Source organism: Cebidichthys violaceus, unplaced genomic scaffold, assembly GCF_023349555.1.
Source record: "Cebidichthys violaceus isolate CVI_PGR_0920_01 unplaced genomic scaffold, fCebVio1.0.p SCAF_5, whole genome shotgun sequence".
Classification (NCBI taxonomy): domain Eukaryota; kingdom Metazoa; phylum Chordata; class Actinopteri; order Perciformes; family Stichaeidae; genus Cebidichthys; species Cebidichthys violaceus.
Window position 1 is genome coordinate 6,447,937 of NW_027176705.1, and position 26,915 is coordinate 6,474,851.

Below are 26,915 nucleotides of genomic sequence, written 5' to 3' on the forward strand. Positions count from 1 at the left end.
CACACACACACACACACACACACACACACACACACACACACACACACACACACTGTTATACATGCACAGTTGCAGGGCAGGTCTCGTTGGACTCCTGTGGCTCTCTTCCACAGCTATCAGTCAAGTTTAAGAGCCTGGAGACAGAAGCAACTCCCCCAACACACACAGCTGGACAAGGCCGCCATTGAGCTCCATAGAAGTAGGCTTTTAGAAACATTTTTGTAGCTACTGCAGTGAAAAGTCAGACTGGAACAGCTACCTACAGTGGCCTTTTGAGAAACAGCCAAACATGTCTTTCAAGAAAACCGTTATAGGTATTATATTATATTTTATATTATATGTAACAGCCGTGGTTCATGTGTTCATTGACTGGGGAAGAGTGAGTCATGCATCTTATTTTTGGTATATAGTAGCCAAGAGCTGAGTAGTTTTAAATCTATTTATTATACATCCGGACAAAATAGTCCCGTTCAGACAGACTATAACCCTAGTGTGTTTTGGCCTGTAATTCTGTCTCTATCAACAAGAGAACGAACAGACTAACAAACTTTGCAAACTTTGCATGCACCACTAAAGCCGTTAATCCACAGACAAGAACAACAAAAACCTCCTTCCTGTTAGAGACAGGGATAAAATGTGTGTATTCTGGTGTGTGTGTGTGTGTGATGACATTTTTAGATTCCAAGGACAGGGTGTGTTTCCTCTCTTGCTTTCTATTGTTCCTGCAGCAACATTGATCCTCAGGGAGCAGAGCAGCCACTAGGACTGTAGAGTAGCAGCCAATGGCAGGGCAGGACAGAGAGGCCCTGAGGCTGAAGGGAGCTAAAGTCTATCCTCTTTTGCTTTCCTGTTTCTATGGAGATTTAAAGTATAACATGCCCACTGCGCCTTCATGAGAAGGACTTTGATCATGTGCCATAGAGGGCAAATAGTCTTTATTTGATTGAAATGGGGTTACAGTTGGGTATGTCCTAGTTGATTGAAGAGTCAGTGACATCAGTGGCTGTGCTCTCTGGTCGGGATGAAACCCTCCAGGCTCTTTGCCCTTAATGGCACAGGACTACCTCTCCCTCTTTAAAGGGATTGTAGAATAGCTAACGTCAGCATTATTGGGCCAAATGTCTTTGCTGCCATCTGCTGGACTTTCTGTGTGCACACTGTCCGACAAAGAATAAAAGTAAGAGTTTGTCCAGCTGTGTTTGGAGCACTATTGGATGACATTTTGAGACACATATTTGTTGTCTTTCAGAATGAATAATAACATCTTTGGTGATGCCTTAACTTTTCATCTAGTGTCATCATCAGGTCAACATTTTAATTTAAGATAAGATAAAGCCTTCATTGATCCCCAGGGGGGAAATGCAGGTGTTGCAGCAACACAAAGACAGAAATAAGTACAGATGAATAGATACAAGTTAAATAACATAACAAGTAAAAGTATATTGGTAAGGATGCCACCTAGGCGCCTCCCTAGGGAGGTGTTCCAGGCACGACCAGCTGGGAGGAGACTCTGAGGGAGGCCCAGGACCAGGTGGAGGGACTATATCTCCAAACTGGCCTGGGAGCGCTTCGGGATCCCCCAGTCAGAGCTGGCTGATGTGGCCCGGGAAAGTGAAGTTTGGGGTCCCCTGCTGGAGCTGTTGCCCCCGTGACCCGATCCCGGATAAGCGGTTGAAGATGAGATGAGATGAGTATATTGAATGAAAATATAAACTATAAAAGACTTTTTTACTTTTATTATACACATACAGTGCCTGCGATCAGTGTTAATGCAGTTTTGTTGTCCAATACTTTATGACCTGCAAAAGTCTTGACATTCCCATCAGCCTCTGCTGCTCTTTGTTTAGATTTTAGCAGCTAAACAAAGATGGTGAGCACTGTTAACTTTATACTTGCTAAACAGCTGATGTTAGCATTTACCTCAAAGCACCACTGTGCCAAAGTGTAGCTTCACAGAGCCACTTTACTATATACTGTATACACTATATGGACTAAGTGAGAGTCAATTATTAAAACTGCTTTCAGACGGTTTGATTTTGATGTGATTATTAACTTTTAATCAGTATATATGTTAGTGTGTATATTAAATGAAGATGGAACTCAGCATAAATGAGAGATTTGATTCCTGTCTGACAAAACTGAACACTTTCAGGGTGAATATCCTTTTGGAATGATGCAGCTGCAGCCCAAAGCATCTAGCAATCCATATCACAACATCCTAATGCATGTCCTAAACAAAAGCTCACTATAGAAAGAGTTCATCCTCAGGGGAACATGAACGTATCATCTACTAAAATAGGTTTTCTGTCAGTCTGGCTGGTAGAGGGCTACTAGGAGAGGTCCAATAGTTGTGGAGATGTTTTGTGCTGGACCAAAGTAATAGATGGACAGATGAACATTAAGACTTTTGGAAGTCAGATAGCTGCATTATTCTAAATAAATAACGTGAGAATGTGTCCTCTTATTTAACCACTGAAAAAATATTATCTGCTTTATATTATCGAGGCAACCATGCATTTCATTCATCTTAAGCATTTAAACCATTCAGTCATGTGTTCCGAGTCTGATGTTCAAAAACATTGATGACTTCAAGTTGATACCCTTGTTCAAACAGGATGCTGCATTCTGATTCACTCAAATTTAGTTTGACTCACATTGAAAAATTATGAATGATAAAAATATTTAGTTTGATTCAATATCAGATCTATGAGCAGAATTTCACAACAAAAAAAAAAACATTAAAAAAAACTGATGCGGCACTGGTTGTTTTAAATAAACACAGGAATACGGTTCTCATTATTTAAAAAAAATGTATTTGTATGTACTTACATACTGGTGTCAAAAGAGTATGCACCAAAAATGTCACATCGACTCACAATTACGAAGAAAAAGCATTTTCTTCAATTACAAGTATTGAAAAAACTATGTACAGAAAAAAAGGGCATGGTGACAAGATAGTACACTAGAAACAAACGTACAGTCACACAACGGTTTTAATGAGGCTTCTGCAAATAAAGACAATTATTCTTAACTACACTGTCGTAGTGCTCTGAAGTTCAAATTGTATTTCCACTCAAAGAGTTGTGCATCCTCTACAGTTCAGCGTCAGAGCGTTTTCAGGGTGTGCTCACAAAAATGAACTGCCAATAACAGATTCATAAAAAAACAAAAAACAAAAACTTTTGAGTGGAAATACATTTTACTTAAAACACATGTTCTAAAGATGTTCTTAAAAAGGTGTTACAATAGAAACAGGACAAACAGGGAGAGCTTCGTGTGGCGGGCCGGTCCAGGGCTTCAATCAGCACCTCACTCTGGATGGACACACACAGACATGAAAGGAAACCAGTCTTTTATGTCTCTGCCTGTTTCCCTGCTCTCAGACCCTACAGATGAAAAGTACAGAAGCTCACAAAACCCTGGCATCGTTTCGTCCTCTGTAAATTTACAGATTTTGTTAGACACAAAGCAGGAAGAGAGGGGGGGCGCTGATGGTGATGTATTGTTGGTGATTGGGCTGTTGTGTGGCCAGCAAGACTGGAAAAATGATCGTCACTTGTGAATGGGTGCTAATAGGGGGGTAAACTTATAAAATGGAAAACAAGAGCAACTGGACTGGTACCGTTAATCCTTCTGTCCCTCTCGCTCACTCACTGAACCAGGGACGCAACACATTCAACGCCACGCGGGACTAACAAGCGCACTCTTGCTGCATTTTTAATCTTCAATTTGAGCTACAAAAGACAATAATATCCTCTCATTCAATCACTTTTTCTACCGCTACCTTTATACATTGCAAATCTATCTGCATCCATTTCAGGTCCCTTCTCTGGGTTCAGTAAATTTAATGTGATGGCTATAAAAAAAAAAGGAATTCATGTTTTTTATGGCACTTTAAGATATAATGAATGCCTTGTAATTTGAACACAACACAGGAGACATTGCGCGGCTACATATTGCAAAACTGCAATGAAAATGCATGTGTCACACTGTCGAACGTGAACGGCAATCAGACGCAGGTCACTACGAGAGCTATCCTCAAACTTCCACTAAAACTAAATGGTGAAACCGCCGTGTTGTGTGGAAAAAGATCTTAACAATAACAGAGTGTAGTAAATGTCTGGTAGACTGGTTTGTTCTGCATCGTCCTTCTAGTTACAAATACTTGGAAAGTTATGTGCTATTCAACATGGCTGCGGGTTGTTTTTATTTTTAAGAAGTAAATGCATGTCCAGCTTCTTTCCAGTGAGAGCAAAAACAAAGAAACTGGACGGGGTGTTAAAGAGAATCGGCTTAAAACAGAGGACAAAAAACTATACTGACGATCTTAGTTTAGTCAATCTTACGTATAGCAATCCTAATATCTGTTTTAGGATGAATTCATGTTTGTGAGGTAAGGATTAAACAGAATGTGTCTCTGGTGTATCTGGGTAGCCTAGGACCAGGTGCTCCCTCTGGGACAGTTTCTCTTTGCCTTTAATCGCTTTTAGCCTTTTTGCCGCTGTTTCCGTTTTCCCCCGGTTCGGCTCCTTCTGCCTCGTCCTGGTGCTTCCTCTTCTTTGTGTCGTCTGGCTGAGCAGGGGATGGGTGTGGCCGGAGGGTGATGATGATGCAGGTCATGTTGTCACATCCTGTCCCGTCTCCAGATGTGTCGGGGGCCAAACAGTGGTCCAACAGCTGTCAGGAGGACACATGGGGTTTGAAATTAAAGAGGCACAAACATATTTAATAACGAGAAACGAGAGGTACCATAGTCAATGTTTGGGAGTTAACTAAGGCTATGAGCTAGATAGCATAACAACGAACAACAAATAAAAGCTTAAAGAAAATACTTAAAAAGGGGGGCTGGTTTGGGAGTGGTATTATGTATGCAAGCATAAGGTGTGTATCAGGAGCTCTCTCTCACCTCTTCCACAATGGATGAGAGGGCTCTGACTTTGCCGCTCTTCTCTGGCTTGATCCTCTCGCTGATGAAGTCCACCACCTCCTGACTGCTCAATACATTCCTGCACACAACACATAAGGTAACAGGGCTCACCAACAACTACATGACGGATCAAAAGGGAAAAAAAACAAACACCTCACGTGTGTTAACATGGTAACTGGCATGTGGAAATCTTTCATATTTAAAGACTATGGTTAATTATGAATCTTAACGGATAATCAACTACAGGGATAAACTGCCCATGACCACTAAAACTCACCAGATGCCGTCGCAGGCAATGACCATAAAATCGTGGTCCCCGTTGAGCGTCAGAACTTTGACGTCAGGCATTGCAGAAATCATCTGGTCCTCTGGAGGCAGAGCCTTGTTCCTCTTGTAAAAGTGATCACCTGAGAGCCAGAGACCAAGTTGGGAACTCATTCTGCTTAGAGGAGGCGAACATTTAAGATGCCAATTTGAAGCCCCCCAAAAAATTATATATTATTGAACATGATCTGCTGTTTGGTTTAATTTTGCTGCAATAAATATGATCGCTTACAAGACTAATCTAAAAGTCACACAGAAAGTCAGCCATACCAATAGCTCTGGAGAGGTTAAGTCCACCGTTGACCCGTCCATCCATGGTCACTTTTCCTCCAGCATTTTTGATGCGAGCGAGTTCCACCTCGTCCTCTGGCTTGTGGTCGTACGACATGTCGACAGCTTTGCCTACGGGAACACAGCTCTTACATTTAATACAACATTACTGCAAAGCCTTGTATTAAAAGATCTACCACTATGTAGTAAACATATGTATGAAGTCCCTTAGTTTAATTGACAAGACATTTTAAACATTTATTTACAATACAACGCATCTATTAAGGTAAATAGGCACCAAATCAGTTGGACCTACCGCGCTCAGACACCACGCAGCGAGAGTCTCCAGCGTTGGCCACGATCAGCTGTTTTCCTCGGATCAGAGCCACGACAGCTGTGGTGCCGCTGTCTGAGCCAGGCTGTGAATACATGAACGCCAACATTAAAACACCATCTCATCTTTCCACAAAAAATAACCTGGACAATCTTTGTATGTTATTTCACCCCATGACTGAAATTAACTACTTAAAAGCTTTCAGACATTTCTCTGCAGGGAAAAGACTTTCAGGTAGCCATCAAAGCGTCTTTCATTTACACAAAGTCATCACAAATCACCAAACTTGGCTTCTGCTGCAATGAAGCTATCCAACACACTGCAGCCGGTTCATTTGCTTCACAACTGAGCTCTTCAAATGGCTAAAAACTAATTACTGCTCAATTGGTCAGCTCTCTAAAATGACAAGCAAAAATCTTGGTTCATTTTTTTGTATCATGTGGAAAGGGTTGCGTACACTGGTTTCCAATATGACCAATTCCATCAATTAACATTTGTATATGACAACATGTTGTGTAATAAGACTTGGTCAACAATTTATGTCAAGACTCCAGTACAAGTTACCAGTGGAAAGGTGTCCTGATGTCCTAATATTTTGGTAATCAATGTCAACTTCTTGTATCAGGGAGGTACTCAGAGAGCCAAAACTATGACAACAAATCGACAGTTTTGATGATATAAAACTTAATTTATCTGTACGTTAACTCCATAAACACTGCATTGTTGTTCCCACTCGTAACTTGACCAGGTCACACAGTGATTACATTAATCTGCTACAAATTGCAGTCAACGTCCATTGTTTTATCCATATTTTACCGTATTGTGCTCTAAAAAAAACATCTGTGATCATCAGTCTGATTGACCTTTACCCCAAACCTAAATATCACACTGAATAAAAGATAGTTTAAATTATCATTATATAACTATTTTTTCAGCTCCACCCACATGACATTTTCACTGAAATTCATCTTTCAACACAACATCTAAAAGGGTTATCAAGAAGTCAAGTCAGCCCATATCTCCGGCATTAGGCACAATGTTTGTATTTGTATCAGCTGGACAGTTGATTTGTTTAAATCTCTGTTGTACACACCTCTTCCTTGCCATCCATTCCAGGTAGGCACATTTCCTCCTCCTCTTCATCTTCAGAGTCTTCCTCTCCCTCCTCTGTATCCTCTTCCTCCATTTCACTGCTGTCACCCTCTTCCTCTTCACTGCCATCCTAATTAAAAAAAACAGAGAAGGCGAGAATTACAATTTCAGTTATTTCAAGCCATCAAAGTGAAAGAGCTTTCACAGCTGAGTAGGACAGTTTATTCTGGTTTCCTGCTCTCACCTCTTCATCACTGCCCTCTTCCTCTTCTCCCTCCTCAGACTCCTCGCTGTCATCAAAAAACCTGGACTTGGACTCTCCGGCATCCTTAGTGGACAAAGAGGAGCAGGAGGGACCTGCGTCTCCCTCGGCCTTACCAGCCTTTTCTTCTCCATTGGAGCTTCCTGAACCTCCACAGTCAGCAGCTGTAGAGAAGACGTTGAGTGCTCAAATAACGATGTGGTGCTCATAAAGCCATTTCTACGCACTTTCACTTTTTTTTTTTTAAACACAACAGTAAATTCTCAAAATAAATTTTCATTATTTGAGCAGGCAAATCTTTTTCCTCTTTCACATAAAAACGATACAAATTTAAATTCTGCAGTTAGTTTTCAACTGGAACAATAACCCAAGACGTTTTTTCATGCTATCTTTTTGAGGACAACAATGTACTTGTTAAAGACTCCGTACCTGGACCGCTGCCTTCTCCTGTTCTCCGACAGGCTCGCAGCTTCGACCCGCATGCTGCTCCTTCTCCTTTCTTCGCCTTCCCATTGCTCTCCTCCACCTCTCCATTTATCACCTCCTTCTGTCCTTTCCCACCCTCCTCTTTGTCTCCCGACACCTCGGGCTGCGCGCAGGACGCTTTCTTAGCGGCCGCACTACGAAAAAGAGAAAAGGGAGAGAGAAGCCAACCACATGAGTCTTAAACTTGAACTACTGTTTACACAACAAACAAAGAAACCTGGACTCACCGAGTTACTAAAGCAAAGAAAAAGGTTTCTGGCTTTCAATTTTTTAAGTCTTTTTAAATTCAAATATACAGACTACATACAAATGTGTCCAAAGACAAAAACAACAATGTAGTCATGTAATACTAACACTACTTATTTAATGTGATGTACGATTCACGTTCAAAGAGGCAAATCTGATTAGTGTATAAGTTGACTTGTCGCCGCTGCATCCCTTTCCATAAAGGAACTTTTCCACAAGGTTTCACAGGCTCAAATTACTAAGAACTACTAGAATTGAAAATAAAAAGTGTGTTTGACTACCTGATGGCAGCTGCATGCTTGACAGCATTGAGGTTCTGGCCATAGCGTACCAGCAGCTCCTCTATGGTCATCGTGGCTTCCTCGTGGAGTAAAGCTGCCTCCTCTGTATCCACTGGAAGGAGGGCAGAAACATGGAAACATTTAGATGAGGTCATTATAATTAGGATTTAACATCCCTGTTTTTAAACTACCTGCAGCGTACGTGCACTTCAGGATGTTTTGTATTTGTTGTATTCATAATGACTTTTCTCTTCCACACCAAACATTACTACATACACCTCATTGTTAGGGGTGTACTCACAATCGTCCTCCTCTGCCACCTTCACAGCAGGCGGTGGCTCAGTGGGACGCCCAGCGATCTGGACGAGCTCTTTAATGACCTCCTCCGTGGTCGTTCTGCTGTCGATGGCCAAGAAGGCATCCTCCAGAGCCTGGACACATCACGCAGAAAGGAAAGTGTGTCAGTAAAGGTTAATCAATGTAATATTGGTTGATGGGAATCGTGTTGCGAGTCTGTTCAGAGTGTTTCAAGTGTGTCAGTACTGTGAAACAGAGGACAAATGGTGATCACATTCTCATAATACATTGCCTCCAACACCGCCTCATTTGTAACTACACCACGGTCGAGCAGCAGGCCTCTGGTTGTGAATACATCTGCTCTGTCGAACTTGTTTAAGACAGGCCGTGCCATGGCGTCTATGGCTTCTCACCTTTTGAAGTTTGCCATCTTTGTAGGTCTTCTGCTCCTTGATGATGTCAGGAAGGTACTTTGAACAGTACAGAGCCACCTCCTCACCTAAATGGTACAGCAGGTTGTATAAATTCTCAGGATAGGTTTGTGAATACAAAGTTCTCAGGTGTGTAAAACAAACAATAAAATGGTAACATACTGAGTTTTGGACATGAGAGAAACTGTTTTTTTTAAAAGTATTTATGCGCAGTGTGTCTTATCCATATTAGGTCCAGACTTAGCTAAGTCGCAAACTAATGTTAGTGTATATATGCTCTACATGCCACAATGCATCCTGCAAAATATTATAAATAGAACACGGTGTGTGTGCATTACCTCCATGTCCATCATACACCGAAAACATGGCCGTCTCCTCATCAAACTCTGGGATACAATTGTGAGCATCCTGTGGCATAACAAACACAAAAAATGCACATGACAATTTAGACAACACTTACCGTTTCAGAATTCTCTGTAAAAGCAACCTGTACATTAAAGGGGAGACTCACTTTCATCAATTAAAAACATGAGCCTTGTGTTTTATCATTACACATATCCACAAATGTCTGTTAACTGAATCACATGCATGCATTTGGTAAGCAATTTTACTGATTGTTTGTTTTATTGCTAATTAACTGGTTTTCTCATCAGAAGTGACTCAACAGAGGAGGCAATGACACTGGATTTTCAAAAGTAGTATGTTATATACGTACTTTCTTACGAGAACAGAAAAGAGTCGAACAGCAATGATTAATCACATGCTCTATTGCTAAGTGGGGTTATTACAATGCAACTCAACATACCAAAAACACCGTGTGTGAATTATGGATTTAATCCATCACTGCAGCTGATGCTAAGAGGCGTGACGAACTCTGTGTGCTGTGGAAATATCTCAGCCAGATAGACACACATACAGAAACAGGCCTCAGACCCCTTATCCCGCCATTTACAACTCAAATCAAAATCTATTTTTGTTGCGTTCAAAAAGGGGCAACATAGTTGTCTTTTGATCCGGTCATTCATTTTCCGCCTCACCTCCATGGAGACACGCCAGCCCTGCATGGAAGAGAAGCCGTAGCTCATGTTGCCGTTGCCGCCATCGGAAGAGGTCTTGGTCGTGTTAGGTTGCGACAGATAAGCCCCCATGGTGGTCGGTTACTATGGCTTTACACCTAGGAAAGAAGACCACACGGAGGAAACATCACACGTCAGCTTCACAGCTAGTAGTAGACACACGTATAACCTAACTAGTGCATTTGTTACACTTCAACTAGCTCGCTTGCATGCTAACGTTAGCAACACCACAACAAAAAGTAGACGCATTAGCTAGCTAACAGCAACATGCTAACACAGCTAAACTTCCAGCCCCCCCACACGCAAGCGGCTGCGCAGCTGTAGAAAGATCAAACACAACTCCGATGTTTACTTTACCTATTCTGGTAGAGCAGGATGAGTTTATAACCGGGTCCCCAAGAGAGAGCTTCACATAGAAGAGATTGCACGTGTGAAAGCAAACGCCGCTATCAACACAGGCAGACCAAAGAGAAGCAGGAGCTGTGGAGGAAGGAAGCGCACGCGCATGTCCCTTTCGTTCGAACCAGGGGGCGTGCCCCCAACGTACGTAAGACGTCATGACGTAATGTTTTTTGTATTGGATTTTATGTTTTAAATCAATGAACAAACATTTCAGCAACATACAGTCAGAAAAATACAGGGAATTCTCCAAAACCAACGACGACTTGATCCTAGAAGTCTTGATTTCATTGGAATAAGACACCCAAACTCAAAGAGTCTACTTTTAGTCATTTTACGTCCGTTTAAGATAAGATAAAATAATCCTTTATTAGTCCCTCAGTGGGGTAATTTACAGGATTACAGCAGCATAATGGATAGTGCAAACAAGAGACATAGTAAAAAACGATGTATCAAACAAGTATTATAAATAAGTAAATAAGTAATGAAACAGTAAAGAATATTTAAAAAGTAAAAAAATCCACAATAACTGAAATATTATACAGTGGCTTGCAAAAGTATTCATACCCCTTGAACTTTTCCACATTTTGTCACATTACACGCCACAAACATAAATATATTTTATTGGAATTTTATGTGAAAGACCAACACAAAGTGTCACACAATTGTGAAGTACAAAGAAAATTATACATGATTTTAAATTTTTTTCACAAATAAAAAACTGAAAAGTGCAGTGTGCAAAAGTATTCAGCCCCCTTTTCTCTGAGTGCAACCAATTGCCTTCAGAAGTAGCCTGATGACTGCTGAATGATTGAATGTTGACCTAATGACTAAATAGAGTCCACCTGTGTGTAATCTAATCTCAGTACAAATACAGCTGTTCTGTGCCAGCTTCAGAGGTTTGTTAAAAGAATATTGGGGAGCAAACAGGACCATGAAGTCCAAGGAACACACCAGACAGGTCAGAGATAAAGTTGTGGAGAAGTTTAAAGCAAGGTTAGGCTATAAAAAGATTTCCCAAGCTTTGAACATCTCACGGAGCAATGTTCAATCCATTATCCGGAAATGGAAAGAGTATGGCACAACTGCAAACCTACCAAGACACGGCTGTCCACCTAAATTTACAGGCCGAACAAGGAGAGCACTGAGAAGAGATGCAGCCAAGAGGCCCATGGTGACTCTGGACGAACTGCAGAGATCCACAGCTCAGGTGGGGGAATCTGTCCACAGGACAACTATTGGGCGTGCACTCCACAAATCTGGCCTTTATGGAAGAGTGGCAAGAAGAAAGCCATTGTTAAAAGAAAACCATAAGAAGTCCCGTTTGCAGTTTGCCAGAAACCATGTGGAGGACACAGCAAACATGTGGAAGAAGGTGCTCTGGTCAGATGAGACCAAAATTGAACTTTTTGGCCTAAATGCAAAACGTTATGTGTGGCGGAAACCTAACACTGCACATCACCCTGAACACACCATCCCCACTGTCAAACATGGTGGTGGTAGCATTATGCTCTGGGGGTGCTTCTCTTCAGCAGGGACAGGGAAGTTGGTCAGAGTTGATGGGAAGATGGATGGAGCCAAATACAGGGCAATCTTGGAAGAAAACCTGTTGGAGTCTGCAAAAGACTTGAGACTGGGGCGGAGGTTCACCTTCCAGCAGGACAACGACCCTAAACATAAAGCCAGGGCTACAATGGAATGGTTTAAAACAAAACATATTCATGTGTTAGAATGGCACAGTCAAAGTCCAGACCTAAATCCCATCGAGAATCTGTGGCAAGATCTGAAAACCGCCGTTCACAAATGCTCTCCATCTAATCTGACTGAGCTTGAGCTGTTTTGCAAAGAAGAATGGGCAAAAATCTCAGTCTCTAGTTGTGCAAAGCTGGTAGACATACCCCAAAAGACTTGCAGCTGTAATTGCAGCAAAAGGCGGTTCCACAAAGTATTGACTCAGGGGGGCTGAATACTTTTGCACACTGCACTTTTCAGTTTTTTTTATTTGTGAAAAAAATTTAAAATCATGTATAATTTTCTTTGTACTTCACAATTGTGACACTTCGTGTTGGTCTTTCACATAAAATTCCAATAAAATATATTTGTTTGTGGCATGTAATGTGGAAAAGTTCAAGGGGTATGAATACTTTTGCAAGCCACTGTATATACAGACAGAATGATTGTTGTGTTGCAATATTATATTTACAGACAAAATAAGTATTGCAGTGTTTGTAGTCATTTTGCATCTACTTGGTCATTTTGCATCTCATTGGGTTTGTTTTGCATCTGTTTTTGGTTGTTTTCCCAACCTTTCAAAAACAGTCAAAAGTGCCAAAACAGATGAAGTAAAATCCTTATATAGGTTTAAGAAAATGTACTTTTTAGTGATAAAATGAAAAGGATTAATTATATGGTAACAATGATAAACACCATATCCACAAATCCAAACAATTCTTAAGCCACTAAAAACGTACTATTTTGTGTCAGTAAACTATTTTATCTAATCTGAAGTTTGGTAGTTTTGTGTTCTTGATTTTTATTTAATGTATGTAATTTATAAATGTATGAACAAGTAAAAATGTAGATGTATGCATAAGGCTAACAGCGAGTAACTGGCCTTTATTTTATCACCATTATGTATTATTATATCTTATCATATCCGCAGCATCTAGCTTTGGATTTGATGGCACTCCTGTAGTACGCTACCTTTCCATACCACTAGATGGCGATAGAGTACCACCTCGTTGTTTTGACAACCGCCAAAAAAACGTCACAAGAAGAAGAATAACGTCAGCGATTCAACAGCGCGCGGGAAACCCGGGAAAAGATGAATATGGATGTCAGTAGAGAGGTCGACGAAGAGGCGGACAATATCCCTCCGTCGACTTTAAAATTATACGAGACACAGTTTTTCGGCTTCACCCCGCAGACATGCATGCTGCGGGTCTACAGCGCCTTCCAGGACTGCCTGTACGACATCTTAACCGTCGTGGAGAAGGTTTGTGTGAGGCAGCTCAGCAAAGGCGAGTCGGCCGAGGCCGAGGAGCTCCTCCGGTCCCGGGCCAGGGAGTGCAGCCGGAAGCTGCAGCAGTTCCTCGAGGAGCGGTTCAAGCAGCTGTCGGAGCGAATGGAAGCGCTGCTGGCCGACCGCTGCTTCTCCGTGCCGACGAATGTCCTCCTGCCCGAGGACCAGCTCCACAAGACCTACCCCCAGCACATACAGGTGTGTGGAGGAGTTATTAAACAGTTATTAGGAGATAACTTAATGAGCACTTGATGGCATTAAAGTCGGACAAGCCACTGTTTTATTTAGCCTTTAGCCGTTACTCACAAATCATGTAAGTTACTTTACTGTAAATATTTCGATTTTTTTAATTGCAGAAGGAAATCCCTCATTGTTCAAGGACTTGGTTTCAAATTAAAGCTTATTCTCTGTATGTGTGTGTGTGTGTATATATATATAAGCTCTTGAAATACATATCTGTATCAGTGTTTATGTAATGGTTAAAAGTAACAAGCATTAAAAGTGACAAATATGTTCACGTAAACACATTTTAGGTAATTTAGAAACTGTGTCACCGTTAAATAGTTAGCTGTAAAAGCTTTCTCTCAGTACATGGTAATAATTCTCAAAATACTGAATTTAATTATAGGATGATCTCATCACAGAAATCACTTTTAGTGGATATTCTGGATAAGTGAGAAGATATTCTCAAAGATAAATTTAAATTAATCTAAAAACTAATTTACAGTTTGACTAAATAATCTTAATTCACTTAGTTTTTGCCCTGAGCTTTCAACTGCATCTCACAATTCTTTGTTTGTTTGTATCGCACTGGAATCACGTGATGACAGGTTTTTGTGTCTTTGTGCTGAAGACTCGGAGATGCGTCTGAAAGCTAACCTTAATATTGATATCTGCGTCCTTGGCCTCAAAAGACAATGTGACAAATTTGTATGTATTGATCATTTGTTTCTGCTGTTTTTAGGGTTCGATCAGTGTTGATGATTATATGTTTAATCCTACAGTGTATTTATTATCAAATATGGTTTATTTATACTTTTTATAATCTGTGCATATGCTGCTGAAAACAGGAAGCTGATGTATCTGTCTGTGGTGTGACTGTTGGTCCTGCTCCATCAAGGAGGTACTGAGGCTGGAGTTGTCCCTCACTGACCTCCAGAGAGCCTATGAAGCAGAAGTCTGTGCCAGGCAGGCCCTGCTCGCTGAGCTGGAGGAGCAGAGGGAGGTGCAGAAACAGCTGGACGGGATTCTGACGTGGGTCAGAGAGCTCCAGGCGGCCTGGGTGAAGGAAGGGAACGGCAGCTTCCATGAAAGTTTCCGGCTGGTGATGGAGTCCGTAAAGAAGCTGCAGGATGCCGTCGGTGAGGTCTGCAACAAGGCTGTTTAATTTTGTAAACGGATAATAAATCACCAATGAATTCATGTTACAATAAATAATGCAATAATAAAGCATATTAATGTATCTCTGTCACTTTAACAGATTTTGTATGGTTTCTGTCTTCTACTGTACCACCTCATTCCCTCACCACTCTCTCAAAAACTCAGCTCTTAATTCCCAAACACTTTATTTTCTTGCATTTGATTGTTGAGGTGTTTATGATAGTGTGTCCATCGTCAGGAGAGCTCCTAATGTAAAATGCAGTGATACCCAGCAGAGGGCGCTCTCTGCATGTTAACGTCACCCACTTGACACACACAGCCTTTCCTTGAAGATTTTACTATTGTTGTCTAGTCTGTTTTAATTATTTTGAATTCTAATACAATTAACTGCTTTTTACGTCACACACTAGACTGTAAATTGTGCAACAGTCATTCCCGTGAGGTTATCAGTAGCACTATTGGTTCATGTTGCATAATTGGGCAGCAAACAATATTCTTCCTAGTTGTGATATCTAATACTCTATATTTTTTGAATTTGGTTTGTTAAGAGTTCATATTTGCTAGCAGTTTAGCTTATTCTCATTCCTTAACATAATTAATTATTGATTTTTAATAATGAACCTAAATGGTACATCTGATGATTATGGATTATGGTATGTGCACGTGCGTGCGCGCATAATCATTTAATATAACATAGTGGGATTCATTTCTTTAACTTCTTTCACTAAAGAAGCGATGTGTTTTCACAGCCACATGGATTAGACCGTTGGGGGCGCTGGTGTTCATCTATTGGTCTTTTATGATGCATCACACAGTTCACATTCACAGCAGCAGCTTCAAAATGTGTCCTTAATATCTACTTGCAGCCGTATCTCCAGACTAACAAATGATTTGTGAGAAACATGTATGTGTTGATAAGAGTTTGATTTGTGACTTATTCGTTCACTGAACTCCAGGTAGTCACGTGTGACATAATCCTTTTGGGGTATGAATACAAATATGTATTACTGTACTTGTATGTATTTAATATAGTTTGATTCATTTTGCTGTGATTGTTATTGCTGATGTTAGATTTACAGCCCCAAACAACAACAATTGCAACTGAAAGTAAACAACAAGAGGTGCAGTGTAAACACTAAACATTTGTCGTGTGTGTGTGTGTGTGTGTGTGTGTGTGTGTGTGTGTGTGTGTGTGTGTGTGTTCTTGAGAAATGATCAGTCCAGATGGGGAGGTGTGAGAACAACTCATTATTTCTGTTTGTGCCAGTGGAGCTGTTTTTCCAGGGAGTAATGATGTTACAGGATGTACCTTCTTCTTGTTTGGAGCTTTTTTTTGTTTGTAAAAACTCCAAAAGACCTCTGAGGCAGATTAAAGAATCAAACATCACTTGTCCAACCATTTGTTGTGTTCAGTTTATAGAGTGTGTTTTCTATGAAATGAGCCAAAAGGACAATAAAACTCACACAGTGAGTGTTGTAAGGATAATGAGGCAGAGTATTGTTTTGTTTTTTTCCTTTGGCATGGCAATCTTATTTACAAATCCAATCCGGAAGCACTGGTCAGTGGTTTGTATGATAGAGATGTTTTTACATGGAGGGCTTCCAAATGGTCTGTGCTGAATATATCCTGCGTTATTTCGGGGTAAGAAGTATTAGGAGGACTTATTGTAGTGTGATAAGACTCTGTAGACAAATCAATCTGCATTCACAACTCTATCAACAGATTGAGAACAGAATTAGATTAAAGAAAATAAAAGCTGATGTGATGTGAGGATGAGTGTTTTTTTATACTTCAGTACTGTATGATAAACTACCACCAAGACTATGGCATTCAAGATGGGTTTTATCCCTTAAAGTAGTAGGTTGTATGAGGATTATACGATGTTGACATACAGTATGTAACATCTACTTCCTCCACTGAGCACTGATTGAATCTTCATTGATTACTCACTTTACGCCAACCATTCACATGTATCCAGTTGGGTCAGTGGAGCTGTTGTGGTGGGACGGTCATTGCAGAACCTTCTCCTATCGTGTATGTATGGTAACAACGTGTGTGTGAACTCAACTGTCAGCTGTTTTTTTTATGTTCATGTACAAAGGTACAATAAATCCTAAACTCTGCTCTCCTTGTGTGCATGCCATACCTTCTGAAGCCTATAAAAGATGTCGTCAAACAATATGATGACACAGCTGTATGCAGCTGGCTGCACACACTTGTGCATATGTCTTCATCCTGCTGGCAGAGAAAATAAAGTAATCCGAGGGGAATAGAAGCATCTAATAAGCAAGAGAGAGAAGCCAAACAAGTGTCAGTGAGTGTGTTGGAAAAATTAAAGTGTTTGTATTTGAGGGGAGACACAGTCGATGAAGTGTCTTCATTTTACAGCTGCTGTCCTGAGACTTGATGTGGTCTCTGTTTACATTTGAAAACCACATGCGTCCACACTTTTGAGGTTGTTTTTATAAAGATCGCTGTTATTTTGTTAGTTTAAATATTTTTTTTGTTTCTGTTGTCAGACATCTCAGTGAGCATAAAGAGTGTTAATAATGATTTGAATGTATAATGTGCTCATAGTCATCCAGACAAATAACCAATAAGGGTTAAAAACTGCGTGATATTGTGACATTCAAAAGAAGTGAACACAGGTGACCAGAAGCTAGGCCTCATTATCCTTCAAACAAAGTACTTTGAAAAAATCTTAACTCAAGGTCCATTGTTTCCATAGCTTAATTTTATTGTTATTTTATTAGGCACTGGTGTTAGTATTACTTCCTACATTATATGATTTACTCAGTTGTGCTTTTATGTTTGTGCTGTTGTAATTTTGGCACAATAATTTCCTTTTTTTAAGGTTCTAACTTGTTGTCTTGATAAATGTGTTGAATGCTTTTCGTTACTTAATTCCTACATCGTTTACATCCATTTTAATTATTTTTCACTATAATTTATCACATTGCTTCTCTTCTGTGTGAGTTAATGCCACCACCTGTCTATCGGTGGAATAACCTCAGATGGACAATGCAACCAAGATGTGGACCCACCCGTAAAAACATTGCTCCACAGTGCAACTAGTGGTCAAAATCTCCACAAGGTACCTTAAAGGGAAACAAATTAATTTGATGTGGGCTGGAAGATCAAAATGGAGAGATTGTTTTTAGATGTAACCTGCGTAGTGTCGACATAGTGTGAGCTGCTGAGTGTGTTTGTGCACGTGCTGACATTTGAGTGATGTAAAGTTGTTCATATCTTTTAATCAAGTGTTTATGTGTGTGTGTATACGCCAATGTATGAGTGTGTACATTGTGTCTGAGAGTGTGTATGTGTTTGTGTGTACCAGCTGGAATTTGTGACCAATCTGTATGTTGTGTGAAAGTGTGAATCTATATGTGTGTGTGTGTGTGTGTGTGAGAGTGAAGACAACATATGGACAGTGCCCTCCCTTCCTGTTAGGAGGGGAACAACGTGGCTCTCTGTGAACTGCAGCTTGACCTCTGACCTCTGAGGATCACACACACAAAGAGAGCAACACACACACGCATAAACCCAGATACCTACACATAGACAGATATGCATCCACACTCAGCCAGCCAGCTGTCCTGCACCGACTGATTGTCCCACACAGAGACAGAGAGGAGAAGAGGTGAGAGTGACGGTCAGTCGGTGCAGACAGGATTGTTTTCTCAGGTTGTGAGAGTGAGTCTGGAATTCACTCTGACTTTTTTAAACCCACAAAGTCACCCAGCAGGGAAACCAACACCCAGCAGCAGACCCTCTTTTCCCATTTCAAACATTTCCTCCAACTGTAGATCCGCGTGACGTCATGAATGAGGAGGAAAGAAAACCTCCTCGCATTAAACAGCTGTGAGCGATCACATGTACTGGCTGCCATTTAGTGAAGAAAACAGTAACTAACCGACGCCAAGCATCTTCCTTTTCTATCACTGAAATCTTAAAATGGTCTCCCTCAAGCTTTTATTTTGCTATTGTGTGGTGTCACACCGCATTAGATATGTTTTACATCTGAATGCAGTTTCTCCAATCATGTGAATCTGTTGCTGAGGGCACTCAGTTATGTAATCAAAAAACATGTTGTCATTTTGTAACTCGTAACTAAGGTTAATAATGACAAGTTATTGTGGCTTCAAAACCAAACATGTTGTCTATGTTGTTGTTTTTTTATGATTTTTTCTTGTGCAGTAAAATAAGACATGAAGAAGCAGTGTTAAAGCAACTTAAAATCATATTCCTCACAGCTAGCTTAACTCTAAAGCCTCAGTTGAACATGAACCTCTACTAAAATTCACTTTTTTTTCACTGTTTTGGTTTTTTATAAAATGTCTGATGTTTCTGATCTGTTTGCATGACAACTTATTTATTGTTGTGTTGTTTTTCTGTTAATGCCCCTAAGATCTCTTGTCATCGTGATCATTGTTCTGATGTCTTTTTCTAAAGATTTATTTTTATATATTATTTTCAGTTTCTTTAGATTCTGCTATTTGCCATTGTGAATAGTGTTTCTTGATGTAACTATCCAGCCTGTTTATTAAAAATAAGTCACAGTTACCTTAGCTTGAAACATAAAATGCGTTGCTGCTTCTGTGCTGGAGGACTTTTCCCTCTAAGACCTGCCAGTCAGCATAGGTTGAATTCCCATAAAGTAAAGCAAGATCTTTGCATGCGTGAAAATGTTGCAGATATTACTATAACATCCATCACAGACACTTGTTTCAACTCTAAGCTAAGCCAAAAGCTTTGTGCAATGTCAGCCAAGTGGCTTTCTACTGTTTTGTTGGCATTCTTTGTTGTTTACAGAACAAACATGAAAAAAAGAAAACTATGCCAGCAAGTCCAGATCTTCAAAATCAGGTCAAACGCCTGTGATCACACAATTGTCAACCTCAGCATGTTTGTAAAACCCCTTTTTCATCACACCATCCTTTGAAGAGGAATAAATATCTGTTTTTAGTGGTTGAACACACCATTTAAACATGTTTAACATTTCAGATTTAGCCACATTTGTGTGAAAATGGCCTCTCTTGGATTGGCTGAGTGCTTTGTGCAACCTGCCTCTCAAAGTGACTCTGCTTTCACACACTGTAGCCTCTAAGTGGTTAAATGGTGCCTTGCTCAACAGTAGCAGGTGGTTGGTGTTGAGGGAGTGTAAGACTGTTGAGGAATCTGAACCTGAAACCTTGTGGTTACTATTAGAGGTTGATAAAATAACAATAGTTTGGAGCAGGAAAAAGCAGATAAATCGGCGGATATCAGGAGTTAATCACACGCATACATTTTCAGTTAACGTGGCCCTCAAATGATCAGACATGGCCATAGTTGTGCTAAGCTTGCATTCATGGCTGGTTAAAGTGAAACGACCATGCTTGCTAGCTAAATGGTGACAGCATGCTTTTGGCAGAGCAGCAGTTATCTTCACTATCATTAATAATGCCATACTATAACCAGCAACATCATCATGCTCATAATTTATGAATGAAGCTGCTTTAAAGTTAACTTTCGTTGAAATATATGTAAGGTACACACTGACGTCCTGTATGGAGCCCCCATCAAAGCGGTGATGTGTGTCGCCATGTGAACTATTGAAGCCCAGTTCAACCGAATAAAAGTTTGCAAAACATCCTCATCGTCGCAGAATATTCTAACGACCTCTAGTTACAATCAAGCTAACCACTGCTGCTCCACATACTGTACATACAGAGTACAATTTCCTCTCACACTTTCTTTTATTGCACCACTAGCTGAATATATTTGGGTTGTATTGAGCATGCTGTGTGTTAATGAAATGTCATTGAACTTAATGCGATTTGTGTTAAATTTGAAACCCCACAGGAAGTAGCTCATCGGTCAGCTAAAGAAGAAAGGCAGGACGAGTAGAGCAGAGGAGGATAAGAGAAGAAAAGAGATGATGAGGTGAGAGGAGAAGGAAAAAGAGGTGAAGAGGAGCAGAGCAGCAGCTGGCAGGTGTCAGGAGTCACAAAGGACCATCTGTCCATCGAGTGCCATCTCCACACCCACACACACACACACACACACACACACACACACACACACATACACACATTAAACTTTCTCCCTCAAAACAACATGCCTCGACAGAGCTGCTTACCCTCATTTCATCTGTTAATTTTCCGTGTATTTACAGCAAAAAAATAAGAAAAATAGCTTTGAGTTCCATTTATAACTGTTAACTTTAACTCCACAGGTCTCCACCCTGTTAGAGTCAGACTTTCCTTATCTTAGAGATGGAGTGACAGTTGGGAACAAGTCCAGAGAAGTCATAATGGAGACAAAACAGAGGCAATGTGGCAAAGATGGACTCTGTGTGTGTGTGTGTGTGTGTGTGTGTGTGTGTGTGTGTGTGTGTGTGTGTTTGTGTGTGTGTGTGTGTTGCTCCTGCTCTGAACTCGACAAACTTCCTCAGCTACTTAGCAAGACAGGCATGCATCCAGGAACACGCACACACACACACACACACACACACACACACACACACACACACACACACACACACACACACATATATAACCACACCGCTGACCTTTCACCTCAAACAATCTCTCGAGTCCCTTGGGAGTTTTTAAGAGTGTGAGGAGCGGTGGGGTGACACATGTTATAACCTCCATACATGCAGCAACTTCTGTCTCAAGACCGAGTTCACTGTAGAGTGTGAGAATGAGGAGGTGACCTGTAGTTCACAGCATAGTGTAACTCACTACACTACACTACATGGACAGAATTATGTAGTGAACAGACTGTTGAACGTCTCATTCATAAACCATGAGCATTAATCTCCTGCTGTTACACTTCTGGTTTAACACTGATGGAGGACGATGAGGTCTGGCTCACAGTTGGTGTAAAAGTGCTTGATGGGGTTGAAGTCAGTATTCAGTCAAGTTCTTCTGCACCAAAGCTAATAGGACCGTTTTATTATGGTCCTTACATTTTGTCATAAATATTTGCAATCTGTCTATGTCATTCAGAATTTGTATACAATATATTTTCTATATCTTTTATTTTACATCTTTTATTTTTGTTATATATTTCTGCCCCTCCTTATTGCTCTTCTTGAGGTTTCTTGCATTTTGTTTCCTGTTGAAGGTTTATTTTTGGGGAGGGTCTGTAAGGACTGAGGGCTATACAGATTGCAATGCCCTTTGAGGGAAATTTGTAATTTGTGACATTTGGTTAAAATTGACTTGACAACAAAGGGCTTTCCCAAAAGTGTAGCACAATATTATAGACCTTTCAGAGCAAGTATGTGGACTGGGTCTACTTTTGTCAATATAAAGTGCCTACTACAACACAATAATTAGGTTTCCTTCTTACACTCATGCTTGACCTCTGCTTTGCAGGTTGTGATGTTTATGTTGTGCATTATGTCCTGCAGTCATCAGGACGTGTTCTTTGGTATAATTTAGTCTTTTCTTTAAAAGGTAAATACAATTTTACAATGTATTATGCTCTCTTTCTCCTCTTCCTAAAACAACTCTCTATTTAGCTTTTTCTCCCCTCCCCCATGCCCTTCACTCCAACCCTCTCTCCTTCCTTCCCCATCCAGCAGACAGAGGGCGGATGCTGGCAAACACTTCCTCTCTCAACGAAGTTACTTCCTGTCTCTGGGAATCTATTTCCTGTTCGCAGCAACTATAACAGCACTAAGAGCATTCCTAAGGGGTCTCTATCTCGCACACACACACACACACACACACACACACACACACACACACACACACACACACACACACACTACATATGTACATGCATTTAATGGCTGTGAGTGTGTGATTTGTTTTCGTTTGACTCAGGGGCATTAGCCTGTCAGCAGTCCTCTCCTGAAACTTGAATATGTTGGTCTTGTAGGGCGTTCACATTGAACCTTTTAATTTTGCTGTGTCAAGGTTAAACATGAGACAATTATGAGATGACAAAGAGCTGGCTGGGACTATATAAGGGGGAACACTAAAACATTGTATGAATTAATTAAAGTAGCCCGGAGCAGAATTCAGAGAAAATCTGTGATTGAGGGATTGCCTCCACACGGCTCTCAACGGCCGAGATGGCAGCCAGCAGCTAACTGTGCTAACAGCACAACATGTGCAACCGTCAATAGTGCTGACAGAGCTAACCTTGGGGAACCGGACGGTGAATGCTGTGCGTCGGGACGAAGTTATCAGCGGCAATCGCAGTATGGGCACAGCGGCTTCAAATAGCTAGCCAGTGGGGCGCACAAACAGGGACTCACATGCACTAACATGCACACGCAACCGGCCCGGCTACGTAAACAAAGCAACGAGAAGCTTGGATTAGAGCGAGAGCGACTTCATTCGCTGCTCAAGTAGACATTACTCTGCTATATCTTTACATAGCTGTTTGCTGCTATGTTAATGCCCTGAATATCGTATAGTGAACCTTCAATGTCACAGCTTGATGCTGCACAAGTAAGTGGGCCAGAGAGAGAAAGCAGACAGACTAAGATTGAATGAAGGAAATGAGTGGGGATGGAGAAAGAAAGATTGAAAAATAAAAAAGGCTCTTGGCAGGACACAGGCAGCGTTTCCTGTGGTGTTAACACACACACACACACACACACACACACACACACACACACACACACACACACACACATAGTTGTGTTTCTAATCAGTGGTAGTATTATCTGGCCTTACAAGGGGAAGTGTTTATATTTATCTAGTAGGTTGGACCGGCACACAGTGCTGGAAGTGACACCCACACACACCCACACCTACTCACACACACACACACACACACACACACACACACACACACACACACACACACAACCACACACTCAAAGGCACAGGGATACATACATTATCAGCACAAATGCGCCCATCGACAGACACTAGCTCACACCCACAATAAAATATACCTACATGCCAACACATACAGTAACCAAACACTCAAAACAAATGCATGGTGCATGATCTCATGAATACAGTCTTCCTCACACTGTGCTTCTCTTTATCCCTTCATCTTATTCCTTCATCTCTATTTTTTTTGTCCTCAATGTCTTTCTCAGGACCTCTCCACAATGTAGTCCCTCTTACTGTCTGTTTTCCACAGCTGCTGAATTGGCCTTGATGGTACAAAAAGCTAAACAAACATTTAGGCTTGAATCTATAGCTCAGCTATAACGCAGGGATGAACAGGAAACTGTCTCTGTGTGTGTGTGTGTGTGTGTGTGTGTGTGTGTGTGTATTACTCTGCCTCACTGTCATCTCTGGGGATAAGGTGAGGGTGCAGCAACGATGTTTTAGCTCAGGCTATTCGTCCACACTGAGGGGGATAATAGAAAAGATGTGTTTTCAAATTTAGTTGTTCTAGGACATGGCCTTGGGTTAACTTAGTAACTTGTTATTTAATATAAATTGTTTACTAAATTGTACAAATAGAGAGACAAGAAGATGTACAATAAGAAAAACAAACACAATTGCAGCTCATGTTGCTTGCCATCCATATTGTCTTTTCATTGAAGATCCCCTCCAGACTTGTTTAAAATTCTTCACTTCACTTAAAAGTACATTCTCAGTGTATGTGCACTGGAGAATTTAAGTTTCCATGTCAGGTGAGCTCAGAGATACTTTCCCACTTCAGCTGATGACTTTGACAACAGCCTTCTAGCTTCAAACTCTGCACGTAACATTATTCTGCACAGAGAAGGTTTAAACATTCAAAGTGTGAACAATAAGCAAAACACATTACAATTCAAAATTGCACATAAAAACAAACATTTGATTCTGGTCTTTTTGAAGAACCTCCCCTAAGTAGTGCGTTAGTAGCACTACTCCCCTCACTACTACACCCCTGTTGTTATATAAAACCAATGCTCATTCAATTGCAGTGTGACAAGACACATTTTTGTTTGAATGTTTCGCTAGGTAAACACCTAACAACACCAAACGTTGATGGAGAACAATTGTGTGAACATGGGACCAAGCCAAACTTTTTTTTATGTTGCACATAGAAAAAAATGGCCTGTACTTAAAAAGGGAAATGAACCTGTTTTTATCAAGTGGAAAAGACTGTACAAGCCAAGACTTATACATGCCATTGATTAAAGGCTGTAAATATGTTCTAAGATAACATTGCCATGATCACATCCAGGACAGAGACGACTGTATTCAGTGTTTACATGCTCCAAGTCATAATATCAGGGTGTCTGTGTATGAGGAAACAAGCCCAACAGGAGGGTCTGTTTGGGTTTTTAAGTTGTGCGGCTGATGGTGTGTTTGTTCATTGTTGGTCCAGTCTCCTCTCCCCCATCTGCTGCTACTCATTAGCATGGAAACAGGACCGGGAGCGTTTTCACACATACACACACTGGCCATTAATCAACAAGTCAGACCAGGGTCCATTCCCACACATACACACCACGCAGATGAAAACAAAGACCATACACACTGAGACACAGAGCCTAATCACAGAAACATCCCACAGCACACTTTAGTGGGTCTCGACCACACCTCTCGTCTCAAAGGATCAGACCTGGCAACCTAAATGTTTTTCTATTAAATTTGGCAACCTAGTGATGTCTCAATTGCTTTAAGTGATGACTGTTCCCTGGTGGCACCATCAGCGAACACAGCGACATTTGTTCTCATCAGCTGTTCTTCTTTTATATCTTCATGGAATGAATTGGGATTTATTATTGTGTGAATTAGTTGTTTAATTTGTCTAGCCATCATGAATGGCCACATTGAAGAGAAGAGTGTATTCCCATGAACTGACTATACCTTGTGTAAATGAGTGTAAAGAGGTAAACCAGCCTAAGTTATAACAACAAGAAGAGTCATTGTATTGTGCATAAACTCAAGATGGGTAATCAGAGGCAGGAAGGGACAGAGCTGCTGCAACCTGAGCAAGAACCAATAAAAGTATTCATGACATGCAAAAAATGCTTGATTTTTATTTGATACAAGACTGCAGGAGCTCCCTTTCTTGTTCCGTAAACGGTGATTCACTTTCACTCTTAACACCTTTTGTGAGAGTCAGTCTGACTTGTGACTTTTAGCTGCTCACTGTATAATATCAACCAAACATCAATACTTCTTGCAGAAACTATAAGCCAACACTTCTACTGTCCAACCAGCTCACACAGAGGAAGCTCACTACAGAAAGACAGTGCAGGTCACTCTTACAATGTGAGCCAGAGACAGCAACAACACCTCAAATAAGTGATATTACTACTGGTACATTTGAAGAAAAGATGAAACAATCAAGACTGCATGTTAGTTCAATTTCCTGTGGTTAATCAGCGGACTGATTCAAAGTTTCACTAGCTTTCTCTATCATGGCTGAGGTGTTGCAGTGCCATCCCAACTAAACCCTGTTAATAAGATGGAGAAATATTTATTTTAGCTGCCACTCTTATGTAAGATGTATGTTTTGATACCTGAGATGTGGAACCAAGAAAGTCTCCCTGTTTACCAAAAAACATATCCTGCAGAAGTTAAAGAAAAGCTCCTAATGAGTTATTACTTGATCTGGTCATATTCACAAAATGCAAATAAACTTTATCTGTCAAAGTTGAGCAATGTGAAAGAAATTCATCAAACTTCATCAACGTAACTCGATGTTAGAAACACCAATACGATGTTAAAGATACCAAATATGTTAGTCTGAAAGTGCATGGGTAATGTGTATAAAATCATGCACAAGACATCATCATTTGATGGTTTGTCCATAAACGAAAACATGCTGCCTTGAGTTTGAATGTTTTACTAATTGTAAGCATCATAAAGCTTCAATTAAGTGTTGGAAGAAACAAAATACCAGCAGATGAAAGACAAATTAAATGAAAACCAGTCTCAGTGAGGTGTTGGGCCTCTGTGAGTCAAGAAATGTTCTCTCAGTTTTGATGACAACACATCACTTTAAAATCTCCCACAGGCGTTCAGCTAGTTTGGTTTGTCAAGGAAGCATCCTCATCATTCATTGTTGTGCTTCTCCACTCATTTAATCAGACTTTGCCTTTCATTTGTCAACTGTCTGTGTGAGATATTGTCATTCAGTGCGGTTATTGTGTTTTTTTCTCATGTCAAGAAGGGG

The 26,915-nt window shown here is 40.6% G+C and overlaps 2 protein-coding genes across 2 annotated transcripts; one reads left to right on the forward strand and one right to left on the reverse strand.

Annotated features, from left to right (window-relative positions):
* Positions 1-2,790: 2,790 nt before the first annotated feature.
* On the reverse strand, positions 2,791-10,516 carry ppm1g (protein phosphatase, Mg2+/Mn2+ dependent, 1G). The gene is made up of 14 exons (XM_068730816.1): positions 10,384-10,516; positions 9,988-10,124; positions 9,289-9,358; positions 8,933-9,018; positions 8,524-8,653; positions 8,223-8,334; positions 7,639-7,829; positions 7,192-7,373; positions 6,949-7,077; positions 5,838-5,940; positions 5,522-5,653; positions 5,205-5,334; positions 4,907-5,006; positions 2,791-4,677 (listed from the first exon to the last, which is right to left on the reverse strand). The coding sequence occupies exons 2-14, from the start codon at positions 10,096-10,098 to the stop codon at positions 4,477-4,479; spliced, it is 1,677 nt and encodes a 558-aa protein (XP_068586917.1). The 5' UTR covers positions 10,099-10,124; positions 10,384-10,516; the 3' UTR covers positions 2,791-4,476.
* A 2,705-nt stretch (positions 10,517-13,221) lies between these two features.
* On the forward strand, positions 13,222-14,924 carry mis12 (MIS12 kinetochore complex component). The gene is made up of 2 exons (XM_068730611.1): positions 13,222-13,645; positions 14,568-14,924. The coding sequence occupies exons 1-2, from the start codon at positions 13,250-13,252 to the stop codon at positions 14,832-14,834; spliced, it is 663 nt and encodes a 220-aa protein (XP_068586712.1). The 5' UTR covers positions 13,222-13,249; the 3' UTR covers positions 14,835-14,924.
* Positions 14,925-26,915: the final 11,991 nt, after the last annotated feature.